This window comes from Camelus dromedarius, chromosome X (assembly GCF_036321535.1).
Source record: "Camelus dromedarius isolate mCamDro1 chromosome X, mCamDro1.pat, whole genome shotgun sequence".
Lineage (NCBI taxonomy): Eukaryota > Metazoa > Chordata > Mammalia > Artiodactyla > Camelidae > Camelus > Camelus dromedarius.
The window spans coordinates 33,765,996-33,784,376 of NC_087472.1; the positions used below are offsets into that span (position 1 = coordinate 33,765,996).

The 18,381-nt window shown below is 39.6% G+C and overlaps 1 protein-coding gene across 2 annotated transcripts in view; it reads right to left on the bottom strand.

The window, feature by feature from the left end:
* Window positions 1–15,123, bottom strand: part of MORC4 (MORC family CW-type zinc finger 4) — a 50,083-nt gene extending 34,960 nt beyond the window's left edge. For both annotated transcript variants that reach the window (XM_064482896.1, XM_031446099.2), the window contains exons 1-7: window positions 14,791–15,123; window positions 14,594–14,666; window positions 9,339–9,471; window positions 4,004–4,221; window positions 3,117–3,264; window positions 691–823; window positions 243–371 (exon numbers count right to left, since the gene is read on the bottom strand). In XM_064482896.1, coding sequence (XP_064338966.1) covers window positions 243–371; window positions 691–823; window positions 3,117–3,264; window positions 4,004–4,221; window positions 9,339–9,471; window positions 14,594–14,666; window positions 14,791–14,892 — 936 coding nt within the window. In that variant the 5' untranslated portion in view covers window positions 14,893–15,123. The remainder of the gene's footprint in view (window positions 1–242; window positions 372–690; window positions 824–3,116; window positions 3,265–4,003; window positions 4,222–9,338; window positions 9,472–14,593; window positions 14,667–14,790) is intronic.
* Window positions 15,124–18,381: the final 3,258 nt, after the last annotated feature.

The window sequence follows — 18,381 nt, forward strand, 5'->3', positions numbered from 1 at the left end:
ACTGAACTAGAATCTCTAAAACCTCAGGATGTTGTATTATTTTAATAATTTCCAAGTGATTGCTGATAAAACTGGTGCATAGACTGGCATTCAAGAAATACCTCCTCAGAGTACAATGAAATAGGGTTTGTACTATAACACACATGTTTGAATTGGAAAAGGAAAGGTTTTTGTTTTTCTGTGTCAACTTGGAAATCTAATCCTGGAACAAAGAGGTCAGCTTCACGTAGTTGTAAGGATACTGTGAAGGTAGGTTTATATATATCATATCCTACATTGGCCAGGCTCTTGGCAATCATCTGGGTAGTCACCTTCTTTTGACGCAGAAAAATTTTCATTCGTGGCTTCATATATAAAATACCACAAAATGCCTAAGGAACAGTGAAGGGAAAGTTATACAATATTGCCAATGCTACTGACGTCCCCATAAAAAACTGCTAGCAACTGAGGTCTATTCTGGGCAAAGATTTGGCTCAGTTTCTATACCTTGTTATGCTATGTCAACTACCACACTAAGTGCTGCTGACTATATTAGCTACACTGTTTCAGATAAGACAGTGAAGAGGAATCCTACCGTAAGGTTAAAAGGATGTCATCTTTATATAACTAAAGTGAGATCTTGTTCCATAATATTTTCACGTTACAGGACATCTTACCTCTCACTGTTGAAGAAAAACCACTCTTACTCACCCGTAAAGAATACTCTGTTTCTGGCAGCTCAGAGGTAATACCACCAGTCTCTTTTTCTTCTGTGCCAAAGTCTGATACCAGGATGTCATACTGATCTGTATCAAAGTCCAACTCGGACTTTCCATCTTTATTTCTGGGTAAAAGAGACAAGTACCAATCTAACAAAAACTGGCTCCAAAGGACAAAAATGCACTAGGAACCCAAGAGAAAAGAAACAAAATAAGCCAAAACTCAGATACCTACTTCTTTCCCTGACTACCAGTGCAAAGGAACTACAGGTTACTTGGTTTGAAGATCACACAATATTTAAGAGTATTTCCAGTCTTAACAAATATACTACATTTCATAGACATGATGATGCCAAGTACAGAAAGAAATTAAAAAAAAAGCAAGGTGGTAGTATCTGTGATTTAATAAATCAAATGGATGTCAGCTCTCCTTGAAGCAGGATCTTAAACAGATCCCAGCTTTCTGGGTATTGCTTGGTAGGTCATTCAACATCATTTTCCCCAACTGAATAAAGAAATGAGTCAAAACCTACTCTTTCTAACTTCAACAATAGTATAAGGACTAATGATATAATATTTCTCCAGGTCTAATCCTATTTTTCAGAAGGAAAAAAAGGTTGTTATAGAAACAGCATATATTTGTTAGTCTTCTAGTATATCATTTATGGAATTATCATTTAAATATGATACTATTCCTGTTCCTTTCATAAGGACCTTTCTTCTCATAATCCTTTTGGGTCACTTAAATATGGCCCATTCCAAGACACTGGGCTACATCACTAGCAACTGCCAAGGAAAAAAGGCAAGACTTTTCTTTGTTCCCAGAAAAAACTCAAAACAAATAATGGGTTATATTATAGGGAAAAAATATACAACAGAACAATAGTTCCCAAAATTTGCTCTGTGGAACAGTATCCCCTCCCCCTTTTTAAAGATACTCTTAAAAAAAGAAATAAAGACATAAATAAAGGCAGTTTAATCAAAAAAAATGAAAAACAATTCCTGGCTCTCAGAACCACCTCAAGCTCTAGGGATACCCTCCTCATACTTTAGGCTTCACAAGCTCAGGGCTGCTGCATTGAAAATGTAGTGCCTTCTTCAGGGCTAAACCAAAGCCACTACAATACATGTCCTGTATAAAGCTCTTGTCACTATAATAATATATTCTGTATTTTCCAGGGTAATCCTGATTATTGCCACCCAACCCAAATCAAACACATGTACTCTGAGGAGATTCCCCGTCCTCCCAGCCCCTCACCACCCATCATCCAAGGAAAAGAGGTCCTGAGAAACAGTTTTTGAAATTGGGAAATACTGCATACTGTATTGCTCTCTTAAATATTTTCAATGCATTTTGAAATAACATTAGCACAGTAAAGCCTGTGAGAGATCCTGCAATAAATTAACATGGAAAGCTTTGTTTAAGCCAGCTTTTCCCAAAGTTATTTGACCATGGAATCCTTTATTTACATAACACCTAGTATCATATAACTGAAAAACAATGTACAAAGAAAAAAGTCTGCTTAATGTGTTTCAATCACTGAAAATACCTCATGAAAATGATCCTTTATGATATAAATTATGTTACTTGAAGCTTTCCGAGTAGGACACAGAAGATGTGTATTACCTTACTTTTTTTTAATTGAAAGTACTCTCTATATGAACCAGCATTGTTTTTATCTAAGTTTTACCCACCTAAGAAATGAGGTAAAATACTTGACCTAAGGAGAAAAAGAAGAATGAATATATCTGACATTCTGTTCTATTAAACATTAAGAGTAACACTTCTATTCTATATTAAAAATTTTTAGGTTTCAGTAGACACTGTTAAATGTATTCCATTTAACATGACAAGGCTAAACAGATGACATACCCTAGATATGATTTCCAGATTGTTTTATTAGCTTTAAATATGTGACCTGGAGCCACCCTCATTATAGTTCAAATTTATCTGCTTCAAAGATTTTTCTACTTCTAATCCAGCTACTCTAAAAGCACTAATACAGTGGTCTTTATTTTTAAAGATTGTCTTGTGCTTTGTTACCCTAATTTCTCATACTTCATTTTCATCGTCAAATAGGTAAAATAACTATCACTGACCTATCGCAAAAGAGTGTCCATGAATATAAAGTAGATATTTATAATGGATTCTGAAGATTTTAACATAATGTTAAACTATCTCGATGGTAATTAGCCACAGGATATGCACGTCTCCACTTTATCAATTTCCACATTTTACCAGTAAGGAGCATTGTCTCAAACAGAGCTGTAGTTCTAAAAAAGTTAAGGGAAGGTATGTAATGAGATACAAATATGTATCAAAATTCATCTTCTCTGCTTCTCTAGAGAGATTTATTGAAATGTGCTTCATCATACTACCTTTGCTTATTAGAATCTATCACCTTTGGAATACTATACCTGCGGATGTTCCAAATGAGAACACGAGTGCCTTTTTTGCCTGGGATGGCATCAAACTGGGACAGCAGGTCACTTTCACTGTTGAAAATTGAATAGTTCAAGATGGCTTCTAGGCTGGGCAAGGAATCCTCAGTAATAATCATTTTTTGTAAAACCAAACATAGTCAAAGAAAAATTAATATCTTAAGAGGATGCTATCAGTTAGGAAGATCTGCCTTTTGGGTTGCATGTTGAGACAAAATATAGACATAAAGATATAAAGCATGGGCATTACTGCTACAGAAGAAAGGAAATGGGGAAAACACAGAAAGGTTGTAAAGATAAACACCAAAATCAGCTACTGCTGCAGAATATAGCTTCAAAGATACAACATAAATTAAGGCAGCCTTGTATTTAAGAAATAGGTCAAAGGCTGAACCTCTCAACTCTTTGGAAGCAATGAGTTCAAACTTTACTGCTATACTGCTTGCGTAAACAACCTCGTGTCTGACAGAAATAATAGCTTGTCCAGATATAAGAAAATGAGCTATTAGCTATCAGATAAGCTGATGAATAGTATGTTTCTGGGGGTATGACGCAAATGTAACTACCCTTAGGGGAAAAAAATAGAAGGCCCCGGGGAACTTTACCATGGGAGCGGTGGGATAGGGGAGACACTACATAGTTCAAATCGCCTAACAGTGAAAACTGCAATATAACAAAAACATTTCTAAGCCTCTGTCAATGGTTCATTTATTTTAAAAGTACTTAATAGGATTAAATTCTAGTTAAATGTAAGACATTTGAATACCTCTTTATATATGAAAATGATAGCTGGATTTGTTTCTATCAAAATAGTCAGATTAGACTAATTTTTAACTAACATTTTCCATTTCTAGAAAGGATATTGTTTTGCTGGTTGAATGGAACAATTGGTACAATAATTGCTTGGGCCTGGACACATTCCAGATAGGTTTGTGACAGTAGTCCAACAGTGAGAGTACCCCCATTCTTGGTGAAGACAAGAGCATCCTTTCCTAGACGCATGGAGCCTGACTTGAAACCATTACCAAAGACTCCGATTGGACACTGGCTCTTCTTTATTACTTTATCTGTAAAGCCAAAGCTGCAATTACACAAGAAAAAGGAAATGAGAAAAAAAATAAATTAGAAAGGTAAAAAGCACCCTAAGATAGGTGACAGGCAGAATGTTTGGCTTACAAATGAAGAAAACTTGTAACCCCCCCCCCCCACTTTTTCCTTCCTTTTGGTATTTCTGGGCAAACCTATTAAGTTAAAAACATAGGCAATTACTATGGAGAAATGGGACTGATTTTCCTGTGTGGTTTGTGAGTATATAAACACTTCCATTACATTAGAGTCATGCTTTATAAATGTAAAGGCAGCCTCTTTCCACTAACAGAGAGAGCTGGAAAAGGCCATGGACAGCTGTTTTTCTTATCTCAAGAAAATAGCTCTGATCACTAATAGTAAAGTTAAGGGAAGATGAAAAGGGTGGTTATCTCTGAGCACACCTTGGAGAGGGTAACAAGAGTACCAGATACTAGCACTACTCAGAGGTACTAGACTAGGCATCCCCAATCTAGTTATATCGCCCTCTAGAAATCTGAAAGCCAGAGATTACATAGCTTGACAAGTTCAACTATTCACCCAAAGGATAACACTTTCAATTCTTACCCTCTGCTCTATCTGCTGGGACAGTTCATTGGAATGTGGCCAAGGGATAAAAATAGGTAGTTCTGCCTCTGAATATCAGCAAACAGCTGCAGTATAAAGTCTCTCTTGTTTTATCAAGGGCCTTTCAGTGAGTCACCTCAACAATCTCTGTAGCCTCTTATGTGATCAGCTTAATCTGGAAGCCAGACCCTTTCTCTTTCTTAGATTTTCCATTCAAACACACAACAAAATAATCAAACCCCAAAAATGTAAAGACATGAAGTCTAGAAAATGATTATTATCTTCTTAATAAATCTAGAAAATGATTCATATATCTCCTCTAGTCACAAATAAAACTAATTTTTAAGGGTTGGTTCTCTCCAGATGGACTAAGTTTACAACGTGTGTACTACCATTCACTCAATAAATATTTGCTGAGTACCTGCTATGTGCCATGCATTGTGCTAAGCACTGGAGACACAATAATTAAAAGAGACATTCTTGCCCTTCTGGTTTACAGTTTAAGGAAGGATTTTGTATATTACAGATTAGATGTTTCTCCTACATCAATAAAGTAGATGTTCTATCTGTTACGGCTGAGCAGCTTGGCTTTGGCTCTTACCATTTTAAGCACGGATGAGGCGCCTGATTTCTACTTCGTGGAGGCTGTGGTTTGTGCTTACTCCCTAAGGAAGGAGGCCTACCTTTTAATTTTCTATTTCAAAGTGTTATACAATAATACCATTATGTCCTTCTAGAACAGACACTTTACAGGAGCTTTGTGTATCTAACAAATAAATCCAACCACATAAAAAGGTAATTTCTAGGGCAGAATTTCCTTTTAAAATACCAAAAGAGCATTAAGTTTCTGTAGCCTATGGGTCTTAGTATTCCAGGAAATAACTTTATCAAAGGTAAGATTCAGGCGTTCATTTTCCTCTTGTGGAAGAATTACCTAAAAACAATAGGGTCATTAGGAGGATTAAATAATACACTGTATGTATATATTAACTTACAAAGTAGCATTCAAATTTTAATTTTATAACTTACAAAGTAGCATTCAAATTTTAATTTTAAAGTATTTCTAGAAGTCATTCTAAGAATTGTCATGTGCTAACCTCTACCTCTACTTCAGATTTAATGGCATATCTAAAACTCAGGGCTCTTCATAAACTACATGAAATGAATCTGTAAGGTTATTTGGACTTTAACCTTCTCTAATGCCACAAAAGCTTCAATTAGGTGATCAAGGGTAAGTGGTGTAAATAGGAAGACTATATTATTCCTTTCATTTCCTTACCATTCCTGCCTCTTCTGCCATTTATTGTTTCTTTCTCCTTTGTAAGTGTAAACTTTCATTGTGTTATAGTTTTGGGAGACCAAATGAGTATATAAGGTTGAGAAGATAAGTAGTGGCCCAGGGCCAGAACCAGAAATGGAAAAGGATGAGAATAATGAGATGAGAGGAGCTGGAAGCTCAGTATGTTATTGTTGTTATGTTACCCTTAACTCTTTTCACATGTTCTTTTATTTCACCTGCATTCCCATGTTAGGTACTCCATTTAACTGAAAATCACAGAAGGGCTGTCAGATACCAACCAATAACTACCTAATATACAAGCCTCACAACAGATAACAGAATTGTAGGAATGAATCTTACATAGTTTGGTATAATTCACTGATTTTCCACAGAGATATCTCGGCTTGGACAGGTGGTTTCTCTTTATCAAGAAAATCCTGTTCTAACCTCTCACATAATAGACTCAATGTGTACACACTGCTGGGATATCAGCTCTTTGAGTGGAATCCAGGAAGATATAAGCTTTCTCCTGAGTTCCTTTAAAAGTCAAGATTCTAGAACATAGAGAGGTAATTTTAAATTTGGACTCTGACCAATGAAACAAACTTTAGCAAATTCATGGACATACAAGGGCAGGTACTGCTGTCCCCTAGATATACTGGTTGATTCAATATGTAATATAAAAGAATGAAAGACTGCTAAGCACATTATTATTCCCTGGCTGTTGCTTTGGAAGAACTAGGAAATTCACTTCTGAGCAGAGGTAGCAAATACCTTCAATCCATGAATCTGTGGCTGCTTTTAATCCTTGACTTTTAAAAGAGGGTTTCCACCCTGCTGAAAAAGGCAACTAAATACATAGACTAGCTGGTTCACACACTATCCCCAGAAGCTAAAGAAAATTAATTGTGGATCTTAAAGGAATTTAATGATAGGCTTTTTCTTTTTAACTTGATTTTCATGGGGCTCTGTATTTATGGGAGAAACTGTTGCTTCAGGTACATAACTATTTTATTAGCTTGAAAATAGGAAGAACAGCATAAAGAGTTGGAAAATGTGGATAAGATTATAACAAATGTTATAGGTCAAATAGAATTTCTGTAGGCTTAATAATTTTGCATAATTATCTCTATTATTTTTTCTAAATATAAAAGTAATATGCCCCAAACCACAAACAGAAAAATTAGCATACTTAATAATAATTTTCAAAGCTACCTCTAAAGCTCATCTATTTAAAAGCAAACTGTAGTAAGTTGAATCCTTGGCTGGAGGTTAGAATTGAACTAAATGATCTCTTTTAAATAAATGGAACCTTCTAACTGATTCAAGTTTATTTTAAGATATGATCAGAAATAAAATCCAAAACATATAACTATACACAACTGAGGACTCATTTAAAAAAATTCTCTAAAATTAATTTTTAAATGTGAGGAGCAATTGTCCAGTTCAAATTAGAGGGAAACATATTTGGCACGATAATATCAAAAGATGCAATGGCTAAAGCAGTTTCTGCCTGTTTTGCTCCTCCTTCATATTTGAACTCAAATGTCATTTTTTCAGGGTAGCCTTTTTTGAGTACACAGACTAGATTAGATCCCTCCATTATATGCTCTCATAGAAACTGCACTCCTCCTTCTCAGCACTTACCACTAGTGGGATAACCTATGCAGTTGTATTACTAGTTGATGCTTTTCTATCTTTCTCACTAAACTGTCAGCTCCTTGACAACAAGGCTCATGTCTGGTTCACCACACTGGAGAGTGACTCTCACATAGGTGCTTGGTAAAAATTTGTTTAAAGAATCTGGAACAAAAATCATTACAATTATTTTAAAACCATCCTCCTCCTTCCTCCTGTCTTGTAACTGTAAGCACCAACTTTCAGAGATGTAGTTTCACAGACAAAATGGAAGGTGGTAAGATTTGACACCCATGTCACTGGGATAAGGTTGGAGGGAAGGAAATGATAAGAGGATAAGTGGTTTCAGGGAAAAAAACTAGTACATATAGAATTAGATACATAATTATTTTGGTTCTATCCCATCTAACATTCTGTTCTTCTTAATATAAAATATTAACTTTAGGAGATAAAAGTGGGGCTGTAAGTTAAAAACAGGGCCAACTCTATACCTTTACCATCATACTGACCACATTCTTCCTCAAATATTCTTCTAATTATGAGGATCTGAGACAGAAGGTACATAGACTGCTAAGTGGTAAAACATAACCAAATTTATAATTGGTTATGCTCAAATTTCACTTTTCTTTATTGGATCAAAGGGACATCCCTACAAATAGGGTTATAGAATTAGCATACCTTCAAAGAGAACTACAACTAAATGAATTTTTCCATTTTTATAGCTCAGAGCCCTTTCCCTCCTCTACCAAATCCCTCTACTGTTACTCATGCTTCACACACTAGTTCAGGAAGCCATGTGGAGAGTAACCAACCTCATCTGCTAAAAAAGGAAGAGAGAAGGAAGGAGTTGAGGAAATACTCTTTTTTCACTGAGTGATACGTGAAGATAATGAAGTACAAACTTACATTCTCAACTACAAACGTTTTAGAGTAATTACATGAACTCAGAGTGCAAGAGAAAACTGTATCACCAGTCTTCAGCAGTTAGAAAAGAGAACTTTCTAACTCTGCAATTCTACTACAAAACCATTAAAGGTTATGTGTATGATGCCCTCTATTTATCCTTTGTGATGCTTGATTATATCCAGGCATGTTCATCATTCTAATCCATAAATTGTTCCATCTCCAATACTTGTGATCTAAGAGTGCATTTAAGTTAATATAAATTGGAGGAGGTCTCAGACCACTGAAGACCTCCAGGTCTTTTTACTCTTGCTGTTTTATTTGCCTAGACTCTCATCCCTTGCCCCTTGCTCTTTCACCATGTTAAATTCTACTACTTACCCTTAGATCTCAGCTTAAATATCACTTCATCTAAGAGGCTTTTCCTGACCTCCTGGATCAGACTGGGTTCCCCTGGTAAGTTATCTCATTGCATCTTATACTTTCCTATCATTATACCTATCACTTTTTGTTATGATTACTGCTTGACTGTCTGAATTGCCAGCTAGACTGTAAGTTCGGTGAGGAAAGTGTCTATTTCATAACCAGTGCCCTAGCACATAACAGTTGCTCAATAAATATTGGTTCAGTGAATAAAGGGAAAGTAAAATACTAAAGGACATTATTAAGCTTTAAATAGAGTTCATGAACTCACGACAAGAGAAAAAGAATGAAGACATTTTTACCTGAGCATTCGGTGTAGTTTATGAGGTGTCATCCCACATCCATCATCAGTAAAGGTCAAACAAGATTTATTCTTGACCTCCTCAACATCTATAAAGACCGTCCTGGCGGATACATCTGGATCTACAGCATTATCTGCAAAAGGTAGAAATCTGTGATATTAGATCTCTTTTTCTAATATTCTACTAAAATATCTACTTCAGTGCCCCTAAGACATAGAAACTGTCCTTTATTCCCTTCATGTGAATGTTCCAGAAGGTGAGCAGGGAGCATTAATGGTAGTGCACTTACTAGGTTATAGGAAAAACATGCTTAGAGAGAAGGAGTGATTCTGCTTAGGCACTCTGTAATAGTCTTGAAGGTGAGGCTGTCCAACCTCATTAAATGGAGAACATAGGATTAAAGTAGGAAGAAAATATATAGAAAGTTTCATGATTCTTCCTGAGTTAGGTCTTCAAAATGGGTTAATTAGCTAAGACTCCAAAGACATCAAATCTAGCATGTTCTAACATGTGTGCCATGTCTACATCCCCAGGGGGCACCATTGTATAGTGGCCACATCTTTTTGCCATAGGCACCAGTTTACATAACTGTCAGTCACTGACACATGTGGTACAAAAGCCTCATTAGGGCTCACCGGCCTGAGTGGGAGGGCAGTTTGTACAACCTGTTGGATATGTTTCTTAAGCATTCCTGTCTTTTTTAGCTCTTTAATCATCAAGACAAAGACCTTCCCTTCCACCCCTTTCCCTTTCCCTGACATTCTATACTACTTTACTGACATTCATGTGGCTGGGCTGAGAGATCCAGGTGGGGTTCTGGTTGTATACTCATCCCACAACCAGTGTTCAAATCATGGCATTTCTCTACTGGGAACATCCATCACAAGCAAGAAAAGTATTGCACATATTCAAAACATCAACTTTATTACACAATTAAAAGTATCAGTTACAATCACTTAAATGTGTAGAATGTCCATCAAATAAAACAAGACAGATTAATTTCAAGGGCCCCAATGGTGTTGCCAGAGTCACTGATAAAACTGTCACTCATTGTAACCCCCCAAAAGTCTTAATAGCACTAAGGAATCACTAACAGCCCCAGAGGAAGGTTAAAAGGTCTGATATAGTCAATCTTTAAGGACTAGTTGGGGTCGAGCCTTGTGTCATGTGGTAAATCAACTGGGCCAGCTTTTGGCAGCAATTTTAAGTTTGACATGCAACAGAGGCTTTATCAGAAATACAGTGTTTTACTTTGTAATAAGAGGCAGCAGTTTTTTTTTTTCTTTAACTGACAGAAGGATTCAGCATTGTGAAGTTGCCTACATTGTTTCAAGAAACCACTTGGCAAGCAGGCCCTGAATTGTTTTAGAACCTATCAATCACTCCTGCTGGCAGAAAGCCAGGGCCACTGAGACTGATACCTTTAACTTGTCCACCAACAGGACCTCATTTCTACTCCGAAAACTTTGGACATACAGGAATTTTTTTCTAACACTTTATGAACATTCACAATTGAAACATACAACATATATCAATTCCAATTCTGCCTTTGTACAATTGGACATTCAATGAACCAGCTTTCAGTCCTCTCACAAAACCACTTTTACTTTTTTTCTCTTTACTACAAATTTTGCCCAAACTTTACTAGGTGTTTTTTGTTTTGGTTTTGTTTTGTTTTGGTTTTGTTTTGTTGGTTTTTACAGGAATATACCAAAGAGTTTTAATACAGGCATTTCAGGAGTTACAAGGTAACTGCCAGGAGCAGCTAGATATTTTATCTCCTTGGCTGGAAGCAGGTGGAGTACGGGGGGGGGGGGCACTCCAGAGGCCAGGGTCAGCTGGAGCAGCAGGGGAAAAGAGATCAGCAGGCAGGCCAGCAGCAGTCAGTACAGCTTTGCACTTACTTTCAGTTTTAAGTGGCTTTCCACTCAGCCTCAACAAATGAAATTATAATAATAACAAGGTCGGCCTTGATAAATGAATTTATAATAATAAGGCACCAATCTGGAGGATGGTTTCAATCTTCCCTCTTGCTGCTTAACCTTCCAAAAATTTATCAACACGAAGCTTATGCTATCAAATCCCAGGGAATCTACCTTCTCCCATGGCCCAGCCCACCTAGCCTATGAACAGGTAGGGCAGTGAGAGAACCCTGATTCCTTCCCCTTCACTCACCACTTAGGTAAGAGCTGCACAATCTCATGTGCTACCAGATCCCAAGGAGTTTTAGCTCTCCTAACCCGGCCCATGCCACCCTTAGCGGGAGGACTCTAACTCCCCTCTCTCACCACTTAGGCAAGAGCATGAGAAACCAGATCCCTGGGAATCTATCTTATCCCCTAATCATCTGACCTCTGGTCTTCTAAAAAAGCATTGTAACTCAAGCTTCATAGCTCATCATAACCTGGGAGGCAATTAGAAACTGTCCCGTGACAGCATCACTGGAGAGAGGACAGCAAGTGGGAGATGGCTTTGAGGTAGGGCTTCCTCCCATCCTCTCCTGTTCCAGGAGGATGACCTATGTGGATTCCTGCAAGGTTGCCAGGGCCAAGCTGCTGCCCTATAGACATACTGCAAGTATCGAAAAGTATTCCTGTTGAAAATTAAGGACATCATCTTCTGATACAAGGTTATTCTTCCTCTGTGTTCTTGTTCTCTCTCTCTCTCTCTCTCTCTCTCTCTCTCTCTCTCTCTCTGTACAAACACACACACACACACAGTGTCAGCATTCAACTGACCACAATTTTGAAATTCAAAAGTCATTTTTTATCTTTCTCTCCTTTACCCTATACATCCCTAGGCTCTCTCCCATCTTGCTCTTTCTATTTCCATTGTCACTTTCTTAGTTTACAGAGTTTACTCCCTCTCATCTGGATTACTGTGATAACTAGTCTTTCAAAGCTATGTCTCGCTTCTTTTTCAGTCTTATACAATGCTGCAAGATTAACTTTCCTGAAGCCCAGCTCTGACCATGACACTCCCCTGCTCAGAAAACTTCAGACTAAAAGCCCAAATACCCAAGCCTCCCAGTCACGTCCTGGGCCCAGTCCACCTTTCTAACCTCATTCCCTACTTGGTACTTGGAGTAAAAAGACCAATGTTTGAGTCTCGGATCTGTAAACATGTAACCTTGGAAAAGTCAAGTAGATTCTCTGAGCCTCTGTATCCTTATCTGCAGGATGAGAACAATAACCATGATGCCATTTACCTCAAAGGGTAAAGTTAAAAATGTATGTGAAAGCTCTATGTAAACTCTCCAAGGACCTACAGTTTTGACTATTCGTGAACTCCATGCTCCAATTAAACTCAACTACTCAATACTCTTCATGCCTTTATTCATGCAGTTGTTCCTTTTGCCTGGAATGCCCTCCCCTCCCCATACCCATACCCACATGTCCCAATCCTTCAAATCTCAGCTCAAATGTCACCTCCTCTCCAAAGCCTTTCCTAACCCTCCTCCTCCTGGTAAGCTGGAGTCATCCGTCCTTCCTCTGAATGACCACAGCACCCGATGTGTCTATCTTTGCCAATATATCACTTTCTATTTTGTCATAATACAAAGAATAAATCTTCTGTACATGTTTTTATCTCCCCTACCAGAATATGAATCTGTGTTATATTCATTTTTGTACCTACCACAGTGGCATTGCCCACAGTGAGTTCTCAATAAATATTTATTGAATAAATGATTCACCAGAAAATTAATGTGTAAGTGGAGGAGAAAACTGTTGAAGGAAAACCTAAAATGAAAGCTTTGGATTATCAGTTAATACTTTGCTCTCCCTTTCCCCTAGTATTAAATGACCACAAATAGTTGTGATTTGATTTTAAAACATGTGTGTTTGTACGTATATGTGCAGGCATGTGTGTATGTATATAACACACATAGATACTTACACTCATATGGGTCATCTTAGGCCAGAATTAGGTTCTCTGAGTTAATGCTTAAGACATAAATCATATATATTCACAATTATAAATGGAACCCTCTTTAAATCACTGTAAAGTTCAGTACATGGTAGAGCATAGGTACACAGCGTTTTGTGCAGTGCCACTGTGAGGGGACAATACATTTCTGTCTCCCATTTCCCACTAAGTAAATTGTTACTTTTTCCTCTCTTTTCTTTTTTGTTAAGTTACATGCACGCAGATCTCATTCCACTGTGAAGTTTCATTCAAGGCACGGTGCAAAACCTTAAAAATATAGTCCCTGTTCTCTAGGATTCAAAACGTGCCAATGTCACTTTTTCCCCTTCACTTTCTATTGAAACAGTCATACATATTGTAAGCATTCTGTGTTATGGTCAAACGAATCATCAAAATTCCCCATCACCCTTCCAAATAACTCTCCTGACCATCTCCTCCCGCTGCCCACTGACTTCTTGCCTGAGACAATTCACACTGCATGGCCACAGTGATTGCAAATAAGAAAGTGATTCATTTGGGGAGCTTTGAAACCATTTTCAAGATTTTGTTGTGTTACCTTGCCCCATAGCCAGCTCTCCCTTCTTTCAATTTTTAAAACATTTGCAATGTGCTCTGTATGCTGCTGCATTTTGTCCAGGAATGTTTCTCTTCTTTGCTTTCCACACAGTATTTAGCACACTACTGCAAAAGCTGGTGTACTTGGCTTCAAGGGATCAACTGAAAACGCTTTAAAAGCAAACATCGGTGGAGCGAGAGGTTAAGTGCTCAGTATTCATTCCAGCGGTGTGAGGGCGCTCGTGGACCACGGACCTAGCCCTCCGCAGTAGCCGGGAGCCAAATGCACTCGTGTCATCTCTTAAGAGATGTCCCATCATTCCCAGACTCTCTGGTCCCAAAAGTTAAAGAATTCCATTTTCCATATCTTTCTTCACGGCCTACCGGGTCCTCTATCGTGACCCTTTGCTAGCTTGGCGCCCTCCATGGGTCGCCAGTCCGTGTGGAGTCCTGCTGCCTTGGGGCCCGATATTTTTATGCATCTCCTTTTGATTATTAACTAGATTATCCTAAAGTGCCCGAGACATCACGAGCCAGAGAGAAAAACCACACAGGAGTCCTAAGTCTTCGGACACACCTTGTTTCCTCAGCTTTATTCGTGGAACCTTGTTCCGGGCGACAGAGCCGACCCTGCGGAGCCAGGATGGGTCCTGACGCCCCCAACCCAACCCCGGCCCGCCCCGCGCAGCTCCGCACATTCCTCTCGCGTCCGCGGCACCACGTTGGCACCGCTGCCTCGGGCGATCGCGGCCAGGCCCGCCCTCGCCACTCACCTAGCAGCTCCGCGATGGCACTGAAGGGTCGCGTGTGGCTGCTGGAGTTGCTCTGTAGGTAGCGGGGGCTCATCTGGGGGCGAGAGAAGGTCCCGTCCCGGGTGAGGCCTCGGCCCGCCGGGCCTTCCCCGCGCGCCCCCCGCAGCCCCGGGCCCGGCGCGCGCGCGCGCGTCCGCCCCCTCGGGCCCCCGACTTACCGTGCTCAGGCGGATCCCAAAGGCCTGCGGGCCGCCGCCCGGCCGGGCCAGCGCGCCACCCGGCGCGCCAGGGCCCGCGGGGGCCCCTCGGTACAGGAGCATTTTTTTGGCCGCCACGATACTCGTTTGCCGCCGCCGGACTCCTCGCCCGGCCGTCCCGGACTGGCCCTAGCTCACTCCCGCTCGCAGCTGGCGGCCGCCGTCCGGGACCGGCCCTCCCTCGCTCCCACCCGCAGCTGGCGGGGGCGGGGCGCGCTCCAGCCACCTGTCCGGCGCGGGAGGGGTGAGGCCGGCAGAGCCGCGCGGTGGCCCCGCCCTGTCAGCACCTCTCCCGACCCGCCGACTGCCGGGCCGGCCGCCGGGCCGTACAGAAATATGGCGACCTCCTGACAGCCGCTCCTCGATCCCCGCCCCTAATTAATTCTTGGCGTTCGCCATAGGCCAGGCCGCCGAGCGGGAAAGCGTTGGGGGGAGGGGGCGGGTGCGTGGGGAGGGGCGGGAATGAGGCGAGGGGAGGGAGAGGGTGTAGGGATTTCTGGAACAGAGTCCCAGTTCAGCGGCATGACTAACGGGCAGGATAAGACAAGTCTTACAAGTTCTAAAGACTACAGTTTTGGTATCTGGGGAGATAGCAGGCTCGCGTGATGGGAAAGCATTCGGACTATTTTGCCTCAAATGCCTCCCGAAGCAGCCAGAACTTTCTAGAAGTCGATTGGCAAATCCTCTTCAAAGCTTTGCAAGCATGCAGGGAGGCTGTTTATAAAAGGAGAAATTGGAACGCACTTAAATACCCCAAAGTAGGGGATGGGTTAGGTTACAGAGAATCCATAAAACGGAATACTATGCAGTTCTTCAAGGCCATGTTTGTGGATGAAAATTTATTCCTGTGGAAAATATTCATGAGAGAATTAAGGAAACAAGAAGTTGCCACATACTGTGTAACATGATATCTTTTATTGGAAAAATAAGTACATATACACATACATACATATGTATGCGTGCGTGCACGCACACGACCACACCCACACCCCACAATGAGAAACACCTGAAGTGACGTATTCCAAGATGGTATCTTCAGGTCTGGAGTTATGAATTTTTTGCCTTTTTTTCTGATTTGTGTTTTCTAATTTTTGTACCATTAAACATATACTGATTACAGAAAAAAAGATTTTTTTTTTAAAAAATGTTTCCTGGTGTAGATGGACCATTATTTATTTGACCATTCCTCTGTAATAATTGTTCTCAATTCTTTTTTTTTGGCCAATAAAAAAGTGCTTCCTCAGCCATCCTCATGTAAGAGATCATGAATTTCTGGTACAATTATTTATACAGAATGTTGTTTTTAATAGCCTATGTGTGGTTTACTCTTAATAAGTACTGTAAGATGGAGGCAATTTACCCCCTAGGAAACAGCTACTTTGCCACATTCATAGCACTAGATGGTTTTGATCTTTTAACTTTTGGCCAATCTTTTGAATAAGAAAATACTACCTCTTTATTGTTTTAATTTACATTTCCCTACCAGTGTAGCTAAATACCTTCTCAGATGTTTATTATATATTTATATTATTAGAGCATTATGTCCCCCCACTGAGTCTTTTACATTTGTCTCTTTTTTTGGTGTCTTAAAGTTTTTTAAATATGCAGAAGTACAGAGAATGATACAATGAATCTGCAGCTATTTATTATTCAGATTCAAAAATTATTAGGACTTTTTCATACTTGCTTTATCTATTTTCTTTTTTTATTTCTGTAAGTATTTTTGAGCAAATCTCACATCTCATTTTACTCTATATACTTCAATGTCCTCCAAAAATATGGACATTTTCTAAAAATAAGCAGCAACAATGCCACTTTCACGCTGAACAAAGTTCCTAACTTTGATATCCCCTACTACTCAGTCCATATTCTGATTTCCTCAATTATCCCCCAAAATGTCTCCTTACATTTGGTTTGTATACATCTAGATCCAAACAAGATGTACACATTGCACTTGGTTATGGGTCTTAAATCTACTTTAATCTAAAACAGTCTCTCCTCTTTTTTTTTTCTTCATTCTATTGCGTCATTGAAGAAACCAAGTCACTTGTACTGTTGAATGTGCTACATTCTCATTTGTCTGTTTGCTTATTTGTGTTGTTACTTAGTTTGCTCCTCTTGTTAGGGGAATAAGTGTAGCTTAAATGTAAACCATAAGCTGGCTCTAAAGTCTTCATTAGATTCCAGTACAAAGTGTTTTTTTTTTTTTCTGCAGGAATGCTCAGAGATGCTTTGTACTTCTTATTCTGTAACATTGGAAAGTACATACTAACGCTTAGTGATGTTCAGATTGATCAGCGGGTTCATGTAGAGGCAGCCTGAATGTTCTACTATAAAGTTTCCCATCAACCTTTTACTTTATAATTTCATCAATTGATATTCATTGCCTGAAAAAATATTTTATTAGAGTTGCAAAACGATGATAAACAAATCCCATCATTTCTTTGTAATTTATTAACTTGATCCTTCTTTGTAGAATTTATCCTCGTTAACCATGGCTACTTGGTTACTCTGAAATACAATTCATATAGGAAGGACAAGATAAATGCTTAATTCTTTACTTTTTAAAAAAAAAAACTAACACAACATTGTAAGTCAACTACACTTTCATTCTTTACTTTTAATCGACTATGTTTAGAGCAAAGAGTTGGGGCCTGTGTTGGATACTCTGATGTGCCAGCCTATCTCCCATTTCAATAAAGGACTTTTGGGCTGAGCCACTGAGATAACAGTTGGATTGCCTCAGGTATAGAGAGTTGCCTCACTCAAGGTCACGAAGTTTTCTGGGGCAGCACACCGTGACTGACCAAAGAAAGGCTATAAAGGCTTGATCATCTCAGCTTAACTTGGGGCAATTCTGAAGGGTCATTCTAACTCCAGATCCCTCTGTGGGCTTGGCTGAGGCTGTTGTTGGGCCTTCAGTGCAGCTCACCTTCCTCCCCTGCCCATGCCTGCTCCTTCCACAGGTGTTAATTCGAGAGACATCTCTTGATGCATGCTACATTCTGTCTCAGAGTCGGCTTCACCGGGGAACTAAAATTATAGCACTTGAAACTAAGAGTTATCCAGGAAAAGCAGCACTTAGATGGGATTTGGGAACCAGATCACTCACTGCTCAGTTGGCAAGGAGGACCGCGTCACAGAGTAGGAAGTGGATCACAGATAGTCCCCTGCCACAAGGTGGCAGTCCTATTATTGTTAAGACCTTCACCAGGTGGTGAATTGGGATGGTGTACTGGCAGAAGGGAACATATGGTATGGTGTGATATATCAAGTATTTGAGAAATATGGGGAAGAGTAGCTATAAGACCAATAGAATTCAGTGGTTATTGAGCTCCAAGAAGATTAAACTCCCAATAGAGTCAAGTTTGCTGATCCCAAATCAGGATGCTTCCGGGGAAAGAATAGGACCCTGACATACAACTTGGGGATATCTAGATTAATGCCACCAAAATCTCGAAACCCCAGATTTCTCTGAACCCTCTGAACCTGCAGAAATGACCTGACTTCCCTGCTGGCCATTGCTTCCATCTCTAGCTTAGAGATGTTGCA